Source organism: Aythya ferina (assembly GCF_964211825.1).
Source record: "Aythya ferina genome assembly, chromosome: Z".
In the NCBI taxonomy this organism is placed as follows: Eukaryota; Metazoa; Chordata; class Aves; order Anseriformes; family Anatidae; genus Aythya; species Aythya ferina.
Window position 1 is genome coordinate 85,494,322 of NC_140299.1, and position 17,289 is coordinate 85,511,610.

At 42.9% G+C, this 17,289-nt stretch overlaps 1 protein-coding gene across 7 annotated transcripts in view; it reads left to right on the plus strand.

Moving 5' to 3' along the window:
- LOC311427670 (delta-1-pyrroline-5-carboxylate synthase-like) overlaps positions 1–17,289 on the plus strand; it is a 101,607-nt gene that overhangs the window by 28,865 nt on the left and 55,453 nt on the right. For 2 of the 7 annotated variants that reach the window (XM_084505215.1, XM_084505216.1), the window contains exon 4: positions 4,499–5,037. The exons of 4 other annotated variants lie outside the window; for them this stretch is intronic. In XM_084505215.1, coding sequence (XP_084361341.1) covers positions 4,499–4,572 — 74 coding nt within the window. In that variant the 3' untranslated portion in view covers positions 4,573–5,037. Of the gene's footprint in view, positions 1–384; positions 663–766; positions 1,070–4,498; positions 5,038–17,289 lie in introns of those variants that run through there. One more of the 7 variants, XM_084505211.1, reaches the window with a different exon arrangement.

The following is a 17,289-nucleotide window of genomic DNA, read 5'->3' on the forward strand; positions in this document are numbered from 1 at the left end:
ATTTCTATCTGTGAAATAGAAAGAGGCAATTACTGCGCAAACCTTCCAGGAATATTGCAAGGGTAGAAATTGGTAAGAAATTCAGGTACACGGTTGTGTAACGGTACTAGAAATAGGACAAACTTTGTCTTTGCGGATGTCACTTCATATACAAATCATTCATATCGTATTAGGTGTATATGTGATGGTAGGTGAAAGCGTTGTCAAATTGGAGCAGTTTGATTGTAGCTACTAAACTTAATGCTTTACATTGTTCATCTTAGGTAGGTTTCTTGCTGCAGCGTGGGAAACAGCGGCTTTTTTTCCTGGTTTGACCATTAGGTCACTTTTTCTTGAAACTAGCCAGATAAATCTATCTTGAGCACAATTTTTTCTTTCTTCTAGGAAGATTGGCACTTCCTTTGTTGAAACGTCTCAGTCTGTCTACATCAAAGCTGAACAGCTTGGCTGTTGGGCTCTGTCAGATTGCAGCATCTTCACAGGACAGCGTCAGCAGCATAGTTCAGAGAGCACGCATAGCAAAAGATCTAGAGTTGGAGCAGGTGACAGTGCCTGTTGGGGTCTTTCTTGCGATTTTTTTGAGTCCTGTCCAGACTGACTGTCTTCCACAGGTATGTGAGGAGGGCAGAGAGATCTTTGATAACAAAAGTGTATTTCTACTGGTGAGTTATTGGAAGGCTGCAAGAAGTCTTGCCTCAAAAGACTTCTGCTTGTATTCTTCTGAAATGAATTCTGCTGTCATCCCATTTTTTTTTTTTTTCTACAGAAAACTACAGTCTTCTTGGGACTTGCTTCTGCAATGCTGAGAGTTATTCAGCGTTGGTTTTTGATACCCAACGTAGAGAAGGAGTTAGCTTACATTCAGGTGGTGCAATTTCTGCCCGTGTCTTATCACATAGCTTCCCTGCTTAACTTGCAACTTACAAGGCTCCTACCAATGAGCACTTTTCTGTCCATGCTGACTACAGCTGAATTGCAGGCTACGATTAAACATCAAATGTTTAATATAGGTCGTTAATAACAAACTGCAACTGTTAAGAATATATGCTGACAAGATCAGCACGAAGTAGAAGTTCTAGGCTCTGAGTGGTCTGTCCCATACTGATACTGCATGTTTGCACTGAGGCAGAATGATATCTTTCCACAAGCGTGTAAAAGCTAAGTCTAGGCTCTTACTGCCGGTATCTTTAGCAAGACTGATTGAGCATTTCTCTAACATATGAGCAAGTATTTGAGGAGCAAGGGATGGGTATGGGCACTTAAAAAGAGACTCCTCGTTTCATACTGAAGGGGAGTCTGCTCTAGGCAAAGTTCATGTGAAAGGAAAAGGCAGTAGTCTCCCTTTCTGCCATTATTGCTTCCTTGCTGCTCGCTCTGTTCTTCATAGAAAACCAGTATGTTTCCTTGCCAAATTCTAGTCTGCCTTCCTAGACTCCAGCCTTTGCCTCCTGGGTGTCTTGCCTTGCCTAGCCAAACTCTCCCATTCTCCTCTTCTTTATCTCATTTGTTTTATCAGGCTGATTCTTACTGGCTTCCCACCCTCAACCCCCCCCCACCGCCCAACCTTTTTTTTTTTTTTTTTTCTTTTTTTACAGACTTAGGATGTCTTGTCTTGTTACTTTTCTTCCTGCCAGCCCCCATCCTCAAGTTCTCCGATGTAACTTCAGAGGATCATCCTTGATACCTCTGCATCTGAATAATATGGTTTCTCTCCCATGCTGTAGCTGATAGTAGGATGGACTCTGAGTGCAGAGGAGAGGTTGCTTCCTCCATAGTTTACTATTGCATCTCATACTGGTTTGGGTAAGCAATTACCGAGGAAATTTGACTTCTCCATGGAGTAGTGTGTGCCTGATAGCTAGCTGGAGATAGCATACACGGAATTGAGTCAGTGCTCAGAGTTCAGTCTTGAGTTGCGGTAAAGGTGAAACAATTGCAGACTAACAGTTTACCTTCTAGTGAGCTGCGAAGCGAGTGCGGAGTTCCGATCCGCGGTTCCGTATTCTCCGTGAGGGGAGCGGCCGGAGACGAACGAAGTGCGTGACAGACCAAAAAGAAGTGCTGTTTTCACCAAGTTTTGATTGGTGGTGCCCAATATGTGGGCCTGGCAGTGTATCTTGTGATCCTATTTTTGCTCTTAAATGCTTTGAGTGTGACAAGAAAAAAGGCGGGAGCATTATCTAAGTAACTAACAGTTTAGAAGTGTTGGTGTATTTGCTGTGGCGCTTGGTCAGTTTGCCAAGTACTGGAGAGGTGGAGGGGGCTGACTGATTATCAAAGCGGTAGAACGGAGAGAGTCCTTTCTGTGGTGGTTTGGGCTTGAGCCCTGGCAATTTGGTAAGAAGGGGGAGAGTGAATTTATTTAGGTGTCAATGCCTTTTTAAATGGTATTTATTGACGGATACACAGGAGTGATTCCTTGTTTTGTATGGGCTTATTAACAAAGTGCATGAGAAAACTTGGCATTTGGCTCGAAATTCGGTCCTGTTGAAATGTAAATTTTGTGGAAAAGGTGGTAATGTTTGTCTAGAAGATGAAAGGCTGAGTGCTTCAGCTCTTTTCCTGAAGTTCCATGGATTTATGATTGGAACATGGAACGGGGCTCCTTAATAACCTGAAATAGTAAAGTTTGTATGCGGGAAGAGGCATTTAATCCCAGAGAACTGGGACATTTGGGAAGAAGATTAGGAAAAGATAGTAAAAACCCACAGTAAAAAGGTTTGCGTGGAAATTGAAACAAAGGACAGTAACTAATAAGGAATAGTAATAAATAAATAAAAGGGAATGGAAAATCAAAGGAATGAGTAATATCCAAAACAAAGATGTTTTAAAGAAAGCCTCCTTGGGTGCACACTGGCACATTCAAAGGATATTGTTAGAACTGGGAGCGCAGAAAGGAAGAGGACTTTCACTAAGTATTGCAATCAGTGGTGGCCACTATATAAGCTAAATGGCCACTTTATGGATCAGTGGACTATAACACTATCTGGCAATTCATGTTTTTGAGGAGAGAAGGAAAATAGGATGAAGTGTAGTATACTGATACGTTGTTTCAGCATCTTGGAGAGAAAAGGAGTGGAATTAATTGGCTCTTGACTGAGCCTTTGGTGTTGGTGTGAGAAAAGTACAGGCTGGAGAAAGATAAAGGAAGCGTTAAAAGAGTTGTCCCCGGTGTTAAAGGTGTGGCATGTAGTATTTAACAGAGCCCTTTGAAGTTGAATGAGCAGGGAAGGAGGATGTAGGAATGTTAATAGTTCTGCCTCAGCAGGAAGCTGTGTGTTTTTGTTTTTGTTTTTTTTTTTTTAATAGCCAAACAAATTACGCAACGTTGCTTAACTTGTCAGAAGATAAATAAGAAAGTGTTTTGACAAGCAGCCACGGGAGGGAGAAAAACAGCTTACAGGCCTTTTGAGAAAGTACAAGTTGATTTCACTGAATTGCCCAAGGTAGGGAGGATAAAATATCTATGGGAAATAGCAGATCATTTAACACAATGGGTAGAAGCTTATCCCGTAGCTCGAGCTATGGCACAAATGGTGGTAAAAGCTCTATTAGAACACCTGATACCTAAATATGGGATAATCCAGTACATTGATTTTGATCAGGGCACACACTTTGCTTCTAAAATAATAAAATTATTATGTCAATCATTAGGTATTCAGTGGGAATACCATACTCCGTGGCACCCACAAAGCTCAGGGAAAGTAGAAAGATTGAATCAAACACTAAAACAACACTTGGCTAAATTAATGATCGAGACACAAATGCCCTGGATGAAATGCTTACCATTGGCACTTTTAAACATAAGAACTAAACCACACAGTGAGAGCGGATTATCGCCATATGAAATGTTATATGGTATGCCTTATTCTGAAGGGATGCCTCTAGGAAAAATGTAGTTGAGGAGCGTAGCATCCAGAAATACGTAATTACCATTGGAAGGAGGTTACAAGAGCTAAGAGAAATTGGAATGATGGCTCAAACACCACCTTTAGGATTTGCTATTCATAAGATACAACCAGGAGACAAGGTCTTAATAAAAACCTGGAGGGAAGAATCATTGAGCCCCCGATGGGAGGGACTGTAAGTAGTAAGTTTTACTTACTACTGAAACAGCTGTGAGAACAGCGGAAAGGGGTTGGATCCACAGATCCAGAATAAAAGGACCAGTAACTACCGAAACCTGGAGGGTTGAGTCCACTCCTGGGGAACTGAAACTAAAGCTAAAGAAGAACTCATATTCTGGCAATGAGGCTCTGCATGAACTAAGGACGCCAAATAAAGGGGACAAGCCTAAAGGGAGGAAAGGGAGAAGGCAAGACCGGGGCAGGCCCCTCCACTGCAGTGTGTATGGTCTACCGAGGGAGGCGATGGGTATTGACTGCCGAGTGAGAGGGCCTCGACCGGACTTCTCCCACACTAAGGTGAGGTTGTCCCGAGAAAATAACGTAAGAACTTTTCTTTTTAAACCCATATAAAATTGTGATTCGTTTTCCAGGAGCTGGATCACCCCGGCAGGCTGAACGGTATCACAAGCCCAAATTGACCCTGAAAGTGGGCCCAACCCCTTGATTGAAGGCGTCTTGCCTATTATGATCCAGCTACATGGGCAGAAGACGGATCCTGGGGCTATAGGACCCCAATATATATGCTTAATAGAATAACTAGGTTACAAGCTGTAATGGAAATAGTTGTAAATAAAACCGGAGGTGCACTTGGCTTAATTGCAAAGCAAAATACCAAGATGAGGACTACTTATCTACTTATGTATCAAAATCGCTTAGCTTTGGATTATTTACTAGCACAAGAAGAAGTCTGTGGAAAATCTAACCTTAGTAATTGCTGTTTAGAGATTAATGATGAAGGTGTTTCTTCCTAGTAGCTGGTAGAATGCTACGTTTTGGTTTAGGATGAGAAGAGCGCTGATAACATGCTGATGTTTTAATTGTTGCAGAGCCGTGCTTACACCAAGCCAAGGACGTTTCAGCTTCTCACTGTCCTGCCAGCGAGCAGGCTGGGGGTGCAGCAAGAGCTGGGAGGAGGGCTGGACTGCTCGGGGTTAGTGATTCAAAGATCGAAGCCGTAATTCCTTTAAGTGGTATATTCTTTATTGCAGCGCTGGATGCACGGGGGATCTCTCCACCTATCGTGCATACCTAAAGCGGAAAGCAGTCTTGAATTTATACAATCAATCTATCAATATTCTACAAGCACCTATACATATGCATTACCTATCCCCGCCTTCCCTCGCTTCTTATGCTAATTAGCCTTTTGGCACCTTGCGCCTGCGTAGAGCCTTCCAAGAATTGTGGGCAGGGGTCTTTGGGACGTGGGCAGGGGTCTTTGGGAGGAAGACCCCGAGTCTTCCTCACAGTGTACTTTTCACCTTTGGTCAGGAATTTGCTGAATTGGCAGGTTTCTTAATTGCAAGAGCTGGTTGTTGCTAATTCTTCCGTTTGTTGTATCTTTATAATGAATTCCAATGTCCAGTTTTGAGATTTATAGTCCTTACGTTTGTTTCTCTGTCCGTCTGCCGCTTCCTTATCATGAGTTCCAGTGTCTTGTTTCGAGATATACAGTCCATGTCTGGGGATTGTCCTTGCCTCCCCAATGCCTCCCCAATACCTCCTTAATCAATCCCCCCTTTTCTTTTCCCATGCAAATTCTTTTGCATCAGATACTTTCATTATTTACAGTAACACAACAAAGCAGGCATCTAAACAACATGCACACAAATATTCCTAATACTACTAATGCGATTAGAGCAATGAACACTTGTTTCAACCATTGAAAATTGGGCAACCAGGAGGTTAACTTATTCCATATTTCACTAAAACTCCACGAAAGATCATCTTTACTGATCTCATGTAGGACCCTTGTCTGCTTCCATGTTTCTTCCAGGTCGGTAGAGATCCTTCCACTCTGATCTACATACACACAACAACTTGTGTTTATTACTGTACAGACTCCCCCTTGAGCGGCCAGTAACAAGTCTAGGGCCATCCGATTTTGTAATACTACCTGTGATAAACTAGATATCTCTTCTTGTTGAGCCTTTATAGTATCCAGAGTTTTGTTTTCTAACTTCTCTATAATTGCAGAAATATTAACTATTGCCTTTTCCAATTCACTCACTCCTAACCATGGGATAAACCATCAAACAAAACTATGAAAAGCGGTGTGTCTCTCTATCAATGGATTGTTAATTTTTTGTCTGATTCTCTGCATATGATTTCTCAAGTAACCTCGAGGCACTACATCATGTACTGTCATATTGGGGACTACCGCTCCAAGAGTGCAAGTTCCCTTCCAATTCTCAGGCAAGACCTTACAGGCTGTATCATTGCATAGCCAATACCACCCTTTTCCTTCTGGTACTGGCCAGCTGGTTGGATTTGCCCAACTGCTAGTCGTACTAATATCAATTGTTCAATTACAAGATGTCTGATTTCCCACATAAGTAGTATCCGTATTTATACAATGCTGTTTTCCTATACCCTTAGGCGAGTTACACCTTTGTACACATACATAATAGGATTCTAACGGCATGAAGCTACTCACTTCTAGTTCCAAAACTTCTTAATATTTTCAACCCCAAGATGTGTTTTCCCACAAATTAGTCCAAGATAAGTTTGCAGGCAACGGAATCCCGATTAACGATACACCCTTATTCCCATGCTGTGGCAGATGGGTGCATACCCAACAGTTCGTCTTATTAGTTACTTGAGAAATTGTTTGTATTAAGGTCAGGTGTAAGTTCTCATCCCAAGTTGCCCACCCCGAATCCGAGAACCGCACCCCTGCAATCATTAGGATCTGGAAAACCGTAATTTTGTTGGTCCAATTGGAGTGGTGGTCTATATTCTCGCCAGGACCTTCTTCACCCTTGAATTGTGGATCCAAGCTGCTTGCTTCTTAATCTTAATGGCGGTGTGTGTTGTCAGTAATACTTGGTATGGTCCCATCCACTTTCCTTCCATTTTTCCTGTAGGGGTTGTCCTGAAAAAGTCTTTATATATATATATAATTCCCGAGCTTAAAGGGGTGGATTGGTTGATCCAACCCTCTAGCCCTGGTCCCTAAAACAAATTTATGTACTTTATTTAATTGTTTCTGAAGTTCAGTTATATAAGCATATAAATATTCTGATCCTAACTGCGTTAGGTCCTCTCCACTAAATAGAAATTGCTATGGCCTTCCATATAAGATTTTGAAGGGACTCAAATTCCCTTTTATTCTAGGTTTAACTCTAATTCCAAGTAATGCTAAAGGGAGGGATTGAGGCCATGACAAATTAGCTTCTTATCCAATTTTAGCTATTTATTGTTTAATTAAATGGTTCATTTTTTCTACCTGTCCATTTGCCTGTGGTCTATAAGGGGTATGCAGTTGCCAATCTATCTTTAGAATCTTACTTATCTGTTGTACCACTTGTGCACAAAAATGTGAACCTCTATCAGAAGACATTGCTACTAGAATCCCAAAGCATGGTATTATTTCATTTAACAAGACTTTAACCACTTCTCTTGCTTTGTTTGTTCGACAGGGAAAGGCTTCAGGCCTTCCTGAAAACGTGTCAGTCAGAACCAGTAATAATGATACCCCCCTTTTCTAGGGAGTTCTGAAAAATCAATTTGCCACTGTTGCCCCGAATAATTTCCTTTACCGATTATTCCAAATTTTATTCTATTCTTGGTATTGGGGTTATTGTGTAAGCAAATGCTACATTGTTGAGTTACTTGTTTTATCATATCGTCCCACTAATGTCTGACTCAGGCTCTTATGCAGTGTGCCAGCTCCCCAGTGCGTTTTATTGTGTTCTGTAAGAACTCTGGGCCATGTCAAACTAGAGGCTATTACTATGTGGTTATCTTTTAAATATACTCATCCATCTGGCTTCATTTTACCTTTCAAATCTTCAATTAATTTTAAGTCTTCTTTTGTATAATTTGGATATAGTTTGGATTTTACCGTCTGGTATCAAAGACAATGCCTTCACCTCAGTTATTTCAGCTGCCTGCTTAGCCTCTGCCAATCGATTTCCAATTTCAAAATCGGTGTTCCCCTTTTGGTGTCCCTGACAATGCATGATAGCTACATTTTCTGGTTGTTTTACAGCCTCTAACAATTTTAAAATTTCTTCAGCATACTTTGTGTTTTCACTGAGCGGTCAGCAATCCATGTTCTTTCCAAATTGCTCCATGAGCATGTACCACGCCGAATGTATATTTAGAATCTGTCCAAATATTTACCCTTTTTCCCGCTGCCAGTTCCAATGCTCTCGTGAGAGCAACTATCTCCGCCTTTTGAGCTGATGTTCCGGGGGGTAAAGGCTTAGACTCGATTACCTGCTGAGTAGTTGTTATAGCATATCCAGCTTTACGTTGTCTTTGCATAACAAAACTGCTCCCATCCGTGAACCAAGTTTCTTCCGCATCTTCCATGGGCTCCTCCTTAAGGTCTGGTCAGCTGGAATACACAGTCTCTATAGTTTCTAAACAATCGTGAATCACAGGCTGTGCCGGAGCATCACTAAGAAAAGAGGCTAGATTCACAATATTAGTTATCACAATTTCCACGTTGTCCTGTTCTACCAATATTGCTCGATATTTCAAAATCATCAATTCTTGTTTAAGTTGTTTAAAGACTTTTTGTGCTTCTCCAGTCCAGACTAACTTTGACTGGTTAATCTTTATCAATTCACATAGAGGCTTTACCAATAGTCCATAATTATAAATCCAAAGGCGACACCAACCTGTCATTCCTAAAAAGGTTTGTAGCTCCTTTACCATTTGAGGTTCTGGAGTCTGGCAAACGACTTCCTTATGTTCAGTTCCTAGTTCTCGTTGTCCTTCCGAAATTTCAAATCCCAGATAGGTCACACTTTGTTGAGCCAGCTGGACTTTCTGTCAAGAGACTTGATATCCATTTAAACCCAGAAAATTAAGACGACTTATAGTCCATTGAATACAACTCCCTTTAGTCTCAGTAGCTATTAAGAGATCATCTACATATTGTAACAAAGCACCTTCAGTGTCCGGAGGCATCCATGTTTCGAGTTCCCTTGCTAATTGGTTTCCAAAAATAGTGGGGCTATTCTTGAATCCTTGAGGTAGTAATGTCCACGTAAGCTGCGTCTTTCTGCCTGAATCGGGATTTTCCCATTCAAAGGCAAATAGGTTTTGGCTTTCTGTGGCTAAGCCTAGGCAGAAGAAGGCATCTTTTAAATCCAGTACGGTAAACCAGACTTGACTATTCTTTAATTTAGTCAGCAAAGTATAAGGGTTTGCCACTACTGGATGTATATCCTCAGTGATTTTATTTATGGCCCTCAAATCCTGAACTAGCCTATAGCTTTTTCATCTGCCTTTTTAATTGGCAATATGCGTGCATTGTATTCTGATTCGCATTCAATCAATAATCCATACTGTAAAAATTGATCAATTATCTCTTTAATTCCTTTCCTATCTTCTATCCTCTAAGGATATTACTTAACCTTAATGGGTTTCTCTCCTGGCTTTAATTTAATAATTATTAAGGTCACATTTTTACCTCTTTCAGGGGTTTCAGTAGCCCAAACTCCTGGACATACTTGATCTGTGATCTCTAAAGGTATTTCACTTTTAGGGTCAGTTTGTATTAGTGCCAAACTTAACACATTTGTTAGTTGTTCTTCTCCTATACTTAATTCCATTTTCCCTTTTTCAAAAACAATTTCTGCTCCTACTTGCTCTAATAAATCTCTACCTAAGAGTGCCCATGAGGAGTTAGGCATATATAAAAATCTGTGTATGCTCCATTGTTTCCGTAACTTGTACTTCAAAGGTTCACAAAAATAAGCCTTTTCGGTTACACCTTGTCCTGGTTTCAGTTAGAACAGAGTTAATTTTCTTCCTAGTAGCTGGTAGAATGCTATGTTTTGGCTTAGGATGAGAAGAGTGCTGATAACACCCCAATGTTTTAATTGTTAAAGAGCAGTGCTTATACCAAGCCAAGGACATCTCAGCCTTTTGCCCTGTCCTGCCAACAGGCAGGCTGGGGGTGCAGTAAGAGCTGGGAGGGGACAGACCCAGGACAGGTGACCCAAACCAGCCAGAGGGGTATTCCATAGCATCTGACGTCAGGCTAAACAATACATAGGGGTGGCTAGCCAGGGGGAGGGGGCCGGACTGCTCGGGGCTAGGCTGGGCATCGGTCAGCGGGTGGCGAGCAATTGCATTGTGCATCACCTGTTTGCACACACCACTAGCAGTGGTACCATTATCATCATTGTATTATTATTATTATTATTATTTTGTCTTATTAAACTGTCTTTATCTCAACTCACGGGCCTCACCCCCCATCTCTCTCCCCGCCGGCCGGGTTAAACCACAACACACCTTTTACCCTAACATAATAATTCTGTGAAGGCATTAATGCTTGATTTAGAACTGAATACGTTGCCCCATATCAATAAGAAATTTCACTTCCATTCCTCCCCTAACTTCATTATAACCAGTGGAGGATCCGCTAGGGTAGATTCCCCAGGTCCCCATTATTCCTGTTGAAATCAGGGGTCAATTACCCTAGGAAAAGGCTAGTCAATTTGTCCTCCAAAGCCAGGTCCAAACCGTTTTGTTTTATTTATTTATTTATTTATTTTCATTACATTTCAGAGTTGGTCTAAAAATTCCATAGGGGTTTCTTTTAGACCTTGTTGGAAGCATATTCTCAATTCCCAATTCATCCAGATTTTAGTATTTACTTAACCGTTCATAATTTTCGGGATGATTAGGGTCTTAGTGGGGGTCGGTCAGGGGAATGCAATTGTCCACAGTTCCCTGAGCGGTCCCATCGGCAATCTGAGCTCGCACATGAACTCAGGTTGTTTTAAGAGTTAACTGGTTTTCTGTTTCTGTGACAACTCTCTGGGACCCGTCATGGTCCCTTTGCCCCAAAGGGCTAACACCCATGATTTTAAGATCTCTGCCTCGGGCAGAGGCAGAACTATTATCATTCCTACATCCTCTTTCCCTGCTCATTCAACTTCAAACACCTTTAACACTTTCAACAACCCTTTTAACACTTCCTTTATCTTTCTCCAGCCTGTACTTCTCTAATGCCATCATCAAAGGCTCAGTCAGGGGCCAACTTAATTCCGTACCTTTTCCCACCAAGATGCTGAAACATCAGTATACAGCATTTCATCCTGTTCTGCTTCTCAAAAAACAACATTAACTGTAGCAAAATATTATAGTTTAAAGTTCCATTTAGGGGCCACTTTTCTCCACATTCCAGCTTATAAAGCGGCCACCACTGATTACGATATTTTATCAATGTTTTCCTGTTCACACTTCCACCGGCAGATCCTCCAATATCCTTCCAATGACTTAAAACACATCCTAACACACTTTTCTTTAAAATTTCACTGCTTGTTTGCCCCCCCATTTTCCAGTTTACAGTTTCAGAATACACATGTTACTTGCAAAAGCGTATCACAAAACGTATCACTCACAAAAATACGGGCACGCATTATCTTTCAGTAGCGATGTCACAAAACTACTATTACCAGCAATATTGCCAAAATCACAATAACAATAGTCAGAGTCAAATTCCACATGCGATAAGTCAGAAAACCGAACTGTGTAACACCGTAACGATATCTCTCTTATAACAATGCCACGAACCTACTATTACCACCAGAAAAATAGCCAAAATCACAGTAACAATAACCAAAGTTAAATACCATACTCCATGAGTCAGAAAACCGAAATAGACAACACAATTCCAGATGGACCTTAAAGCGAGCTCTTTCCTTAAGGTCCCCAAATATACTTTTGGTGCTTACCACAAAGTATATACCAAACACTGCCTCGCAGAAGATCACCTTCTGACTTACAGACAGTTCCAGATACAGATGGACCCCAAGGTCCCCAGATATACTTGTGGTACTAACCACAAAGTATATACCAAATACTGTCCTGCAGAAGTCACCTTCCGACTTACTGGACAGTCCCAGATGACCGGTCTACCAGAAAACCAAACCAGAATAAAGAATATACTCACTTACAATGATGGGGTCCTTGTCTGCCTCTGCAGTGATCCGGTGAGTCGAGGAGTCCCTCCGGGAAATCCCGGGGGTACCCTAGGGAGTCCTGTCCCCAGCGGGTCCTGCGGTCCGGCAGAGAGGTCGTCCCATCTGGGGTGCCAGATTGATTCAAAGATCGAAGCCGTAATTCCTTTAAGTGGTATATTCTTTATTGCAGCGCTGGATGCACGGGGGATCTCTCCACCTATCGTGCATACCTAAAGCGGAAAGCAGTCTTGAATTTATACAATCAATCTATCAATATTCTACAAGCACCTATACATATGCATTACCTATCCCCGCCTTCCCTCGCTTCTTATGCTAATTAGCCTTTTGGCACCTTGCACCTGCGTAGAGCCTTCCAAGAATTGTGGGCAGGGGTCTTTGGGACGTGGGCAGGGGTCTTTGGGAGGAAGACCCCGAGTCTTCCTCACAGTGTACTTTTCACCTTTGGTCAGGAATTTGCTGAATTGGCAGGTTTCTTAATTGCAAGAGCTGGTTGTTGCTAATTCTTCCGTTTGTTGTATCTTTATAATGAATTCCAATGTCCAGTTTTGAGATTTATAGTCCTTACGTTTGTTTCTCTGTCCGTCTGCCGCTTCCTTATCATGAGTTCCAGTGTCTTGTTTCGAGATATACAGTCCATGTCTGGGGATTGTCCTTGCCTCCCCAATGCCTCCCCAATACCTCCTTAATCATTAGGCTGGGCATCAGACAGCTGGGCATCAGCGGTGGTGAGCAATTGCATTGTGCATCACTTGTTTCATACACATGAGTAGTAGTAGAACTATCATCATTATTGTCATTGTCATTATTATTATTTATGATTATTATTGTTATTTTCTTGTCTTTATCTCACCTCACAGGCTTCACTTTCCCATTTCTCTCTCCCATCCCAGAGAGGGAGGGGGTGAGGTGAGTGAATGGCCGTGTGGTGTTTAGCTGCCAGCTGGGTTAAACCACAACAGAAAGAAAAGCTGTAAATGAACTTGTAAAAGAAATGAAGAAGATTGCACACGTCCCAGTTCAAACTTGGAATGGAATCGATCTAAGAAGATTATGGGAGGGGGCTTTATGGGCAGTGATTGTTTTGCTAAAATGAGGCTGGTTGTATTGGGGATATGTGGAGAATTGTTAATAATTCCATGTTTAATACCTTCTATTACCAGACTGATACACTCCAGTTATACAAGGAATGCAAATATCTGCAGTACCTGTTGTGGGAATAGGAATGTTGTTTTTGCAGAGTTACGTTGTTTAGAGGGCAGGAATGTGGTACTGAGATATGCTTACAGTGATAAGAAAGCTTAGCAGGCGACCTTGTAAAATGCAGACAACCAGACTTCTTAGGACAATTAGGTGAAAATCACGGTGTCAAGTCAGACAAGCGAAGAAACATTACCACTCCAAGCAGTAAAAATGTCAAAAGAAATTTGAAATTTAACAGGCCGGCAAGTGAAGGCCATGCATTGTTTGTGAAGCATCGGATAGATGGTGAACCTGGATTACCCAGTCAGTGGGGAAACAGGGGAGGGTCCTGTCATCAAAAAGTATATAAACTGTGTTTTGGAACTAGTAGGTGCGCTCTCCTGCTTGTGGGGCGCCCGCCATTGCAATCGCGAACAAATTACTTCTTCACTGAGATCCTCGCCTGAGCCTAAGTTACTGGCTACAGAGTTTCTCACACTGTTGACCCAGAACCAGGGAGAAGAGAAAACCCATTGCCTGACGATAATAAAAAGAAAAGAATATCCAAAATTGATACCAATTTGGCAAGTATTGACTCGATTGGAAAGGAAAACACGGATCAATACCATGAAAAAGGAGATGGGGGACTGTGAAATATGTTCATCTGATTCGTGTCAATATGGAACAATGCTAGGGCCTCATAATGAAATGTGACCTTCTGTCTTACATCCCCTTGTATAAATAACCACAAGTCCAAGAGAAACAGAGTGGTTAGTGTATATAGTTCTTGTATCTTGCAAAAGAATGGTCTAGCAGTTCGTGTTGATAGAGGGTTTGAAGGGTAAACCTTGAGACTCGGGTCTGGGAGATAAGAGAATAGGGGGGAGTTTTTTGAGATAACTGCTGACTATTGCATGAGACACGACTTTCTGGCATCTGGCCCAGAGACTACTAAATAAGGGGAGGGTGGGGGGAAGCTGAAGAACGACCGAAGGACAAAACTTGTGAGGAAGACTACGAGCCTTCAGTATGAGCGACCCTCAGAGGGACCACTGGAGACTGATACGCATGCATCCGTGGGATGGTTCGGGTTCCGGGAAACTAATTATAATACCCCTGCCTTTTCCAAAAGTGGTGATGAATATGTATTAGCCTAGGAGCATAAAAACCAGCCGCCTGATGTAACTGGTGTGCGTCTTTGTGGAGCAGAGACTCCCAGCGCACCCAGTGCTGTTTGCTTACCTCTGTTCCTTTAATAAATTGTAAACTTTGATTGTAACCCTATTTGGGACTCAGTCATTTATAACAATATACAATAGCATGTTTGTCTCTAGTACTTACAAGGCGAAGTTCTGAGATCATATTTCACAGACTGCTTCTTACAGATTTCAAGAAATCCAATTGTTCTGAAGTACAGCCGTGCTCTATTACTATCTAAAGGGAACAAACTGTTTTCAAACCCGTTACAGATTGGATGTTTTTTATTTATTTAAATAAGCTTGTCTCTGCAGCTTTTCTTTGTGATGCTGATCTTCGGGGAGGCAGATTCTTAACCAGATACAATCAAACTGCATTTTAATGTCTAGTTTTGTATGTTAAAGACACACAGTATCTGGGTACAGCAAGGTTCCACTAAATGACAAGGATCTTTCTGAAGTATTCCTGTCGTGGTTCCGCTCGAGTGGACAGCCGAGCTCCACCACAGCCGCTCTCTCACTCCCCCTCCTCAAAGAGGAATGGGGAGAAAATACGTGAAAAGGGCTCAAGGGTTGAGATAAGGATGAGAAAATCACGCAATAATTATTGTAACGGGCAAAACAGACTCAGCATAAGAAGATAGTAAGATTTATTGCTCATTACTAACAAGCTAGAGAAATGAGAAACAATGGAAAGAAACCAAAAGCACCTTCTCCCCCCATCCACTCTCTTCCACCTCCTTCCCCGAGCAGCACGGGGGAATGGGGGTTATGGTCAGTCTACAGCACTTCTTCTCTGCCGCTCCTTCTCGGTCACTCTCGTCCCCTGTGCTGTGGGGTCCCACCCACGGGATGCAGTCCTTGATGAACTGATCCAGCATGGGCTTCCCACAGGCAGCAGCTCTTCCAGAACTGCTCCAGATATGGGTCTGTACCATGGGGTCCATCCCTCAGGAGAAAACTGCTCCAACCTGGCTCCCCTACGGGCAGCAGCTCCTGCCAGGTCACCTGCTCCTGCGTGGTCTCCTCTTCACGGGCTACAGGTCCGGCCCGGAATCTGCTCCGGCAGGGGTCTTCCACAGGTGGCAGCCTCCGTCTGTGCAGGGCCACCTGCTCCACCGTGGTCTCCTCCACGGGCTGCAGCGTGGAACCCTGCTCCACCGTGGTACTCCATGGGCTGCAGGGGGACATCCTGCTTCACCATGGTCCTCACCACAGGCTGCAGGGGACTTCTGCTCCGGCGCCTGGAGCACCTCTCCCCCTCCTTCTACACTGACCTTGGCACGTGCAAGGCTGTTTTCTCACTCCCTTCACTCTCCCGGCTGCTGTGTGGCGCAGCGTTTTTTTCCCTGTCTTAAGTATGCATGGACAGAGGCACAAAACAACATCGCTTATTGGCTCAGATCTGGAAAACAATAAGGCCCTTCCCGAACATGGGGCAGCTTCTAGATCTTTCTCACAGAAACCACCCCTATGGCTCCCTGCTACCAAAACCTTGCCATGTAAACCAACTACAATTCCTTATTTTTTCAGTATTCTTTTCAAATTGTGGACAGCGGGATGAGGTAGAATATCAAACATGGTGACTGTTTTTTACCCAGAGGACACTAGTAGGGAAAAGGAGTTGGTCTGAGTTGACCTTGACATGCTTAAGGGGTTGGTACATGAGAACCTCGTGAAGTTCAAGAAGGCTAAGTGCAAGGTTCACCACCGTCATCAAGGCACTCCCAAGAATGAATGCAGGCTGGTTGATGAGTGGATTGGGAGCAGCCCTGCAGAGAAGGACTTGGGAGTGTTGATGGATGAAAAGCTCTACATGAGCCAGCGATGTGCAGTTGCAAACCAGAAAGCCAGCCATATTGTGAGCCACATCAAAAGTATGACCAGAAGGTCCAGGGAGGTGATTCTCGCTCTCTACTCCACTCCTGTGAGGCCCCACCTGCAGTGCTGCATTCAGCTCTGGGGACTCCAACATAAGAAATAAATGTGTTAGAGCAGGTCCAGAGCAGGGCCACGAAGTTGATGAGGGCTGGAGGACCTCTCCTATGAAGACAGGCTGAGAGAACTGGGGTTGCTTAGCCTAGAGAAGAGAGGGCTCTGAGGAGACCTTATAGTGGCCCTCTAGTACCTGAAGCAGGCTTCGGGTAAGCTGGGGAGGGACTTTTTGTCAGGGAGTGTAATGACAGGACAAGGAGTAATGGCTTTAAACTAAAAGGGTAGATGTAGATTAGAATAAAGGAAGAAATTGTTTACTATGGGTGGTGAGGCACTGGAACAGGCTGCTTGGGGAAGTTGTGAATGCCCCATCCCTGGAAGTATTTAAGGCCAAGTTGGATGGGGCTTTGAGCAATCTGGTCTAGTGGGAGGTGTCATAGAATCATAGAATGATTTGTGCTGGAAGGGAACTTGAAGGTCATCTACTCCCCCCTGCCATAGGCAAGGACACCTTCTGGTTATAAACGTAAAATCAGCGTGATTAAACAAAAGGCTTCTGTATAAGAGAGCACAAGTAAAATGTTCGTCGTAGGAAGAGCTCATTAGCTACTTCCAGCCAGAATGATTAGGGATAAGAGTTCTTGCATCTGAAATAGTTTCATACAGCTAGCGAATTTGTGCCAGAGCCTATGTTCAGGGTTTCCTTTGACTTACTGCAGTCTCCCTTTGCCAGTAGTACCCTGAAGCTCAAGTTTGTTTCTGAAACGTTAAGATACTTCATTTCTGGAGTTACACGTTCTGACTCGGAAAAAATTCTTGGTGCTGTATATTAATATTAAGTCAGCAGAATGCAAAATCCTGTTCTTACTCTATTTTGCAGATGTTATTCTCCCAGAGGAGTCA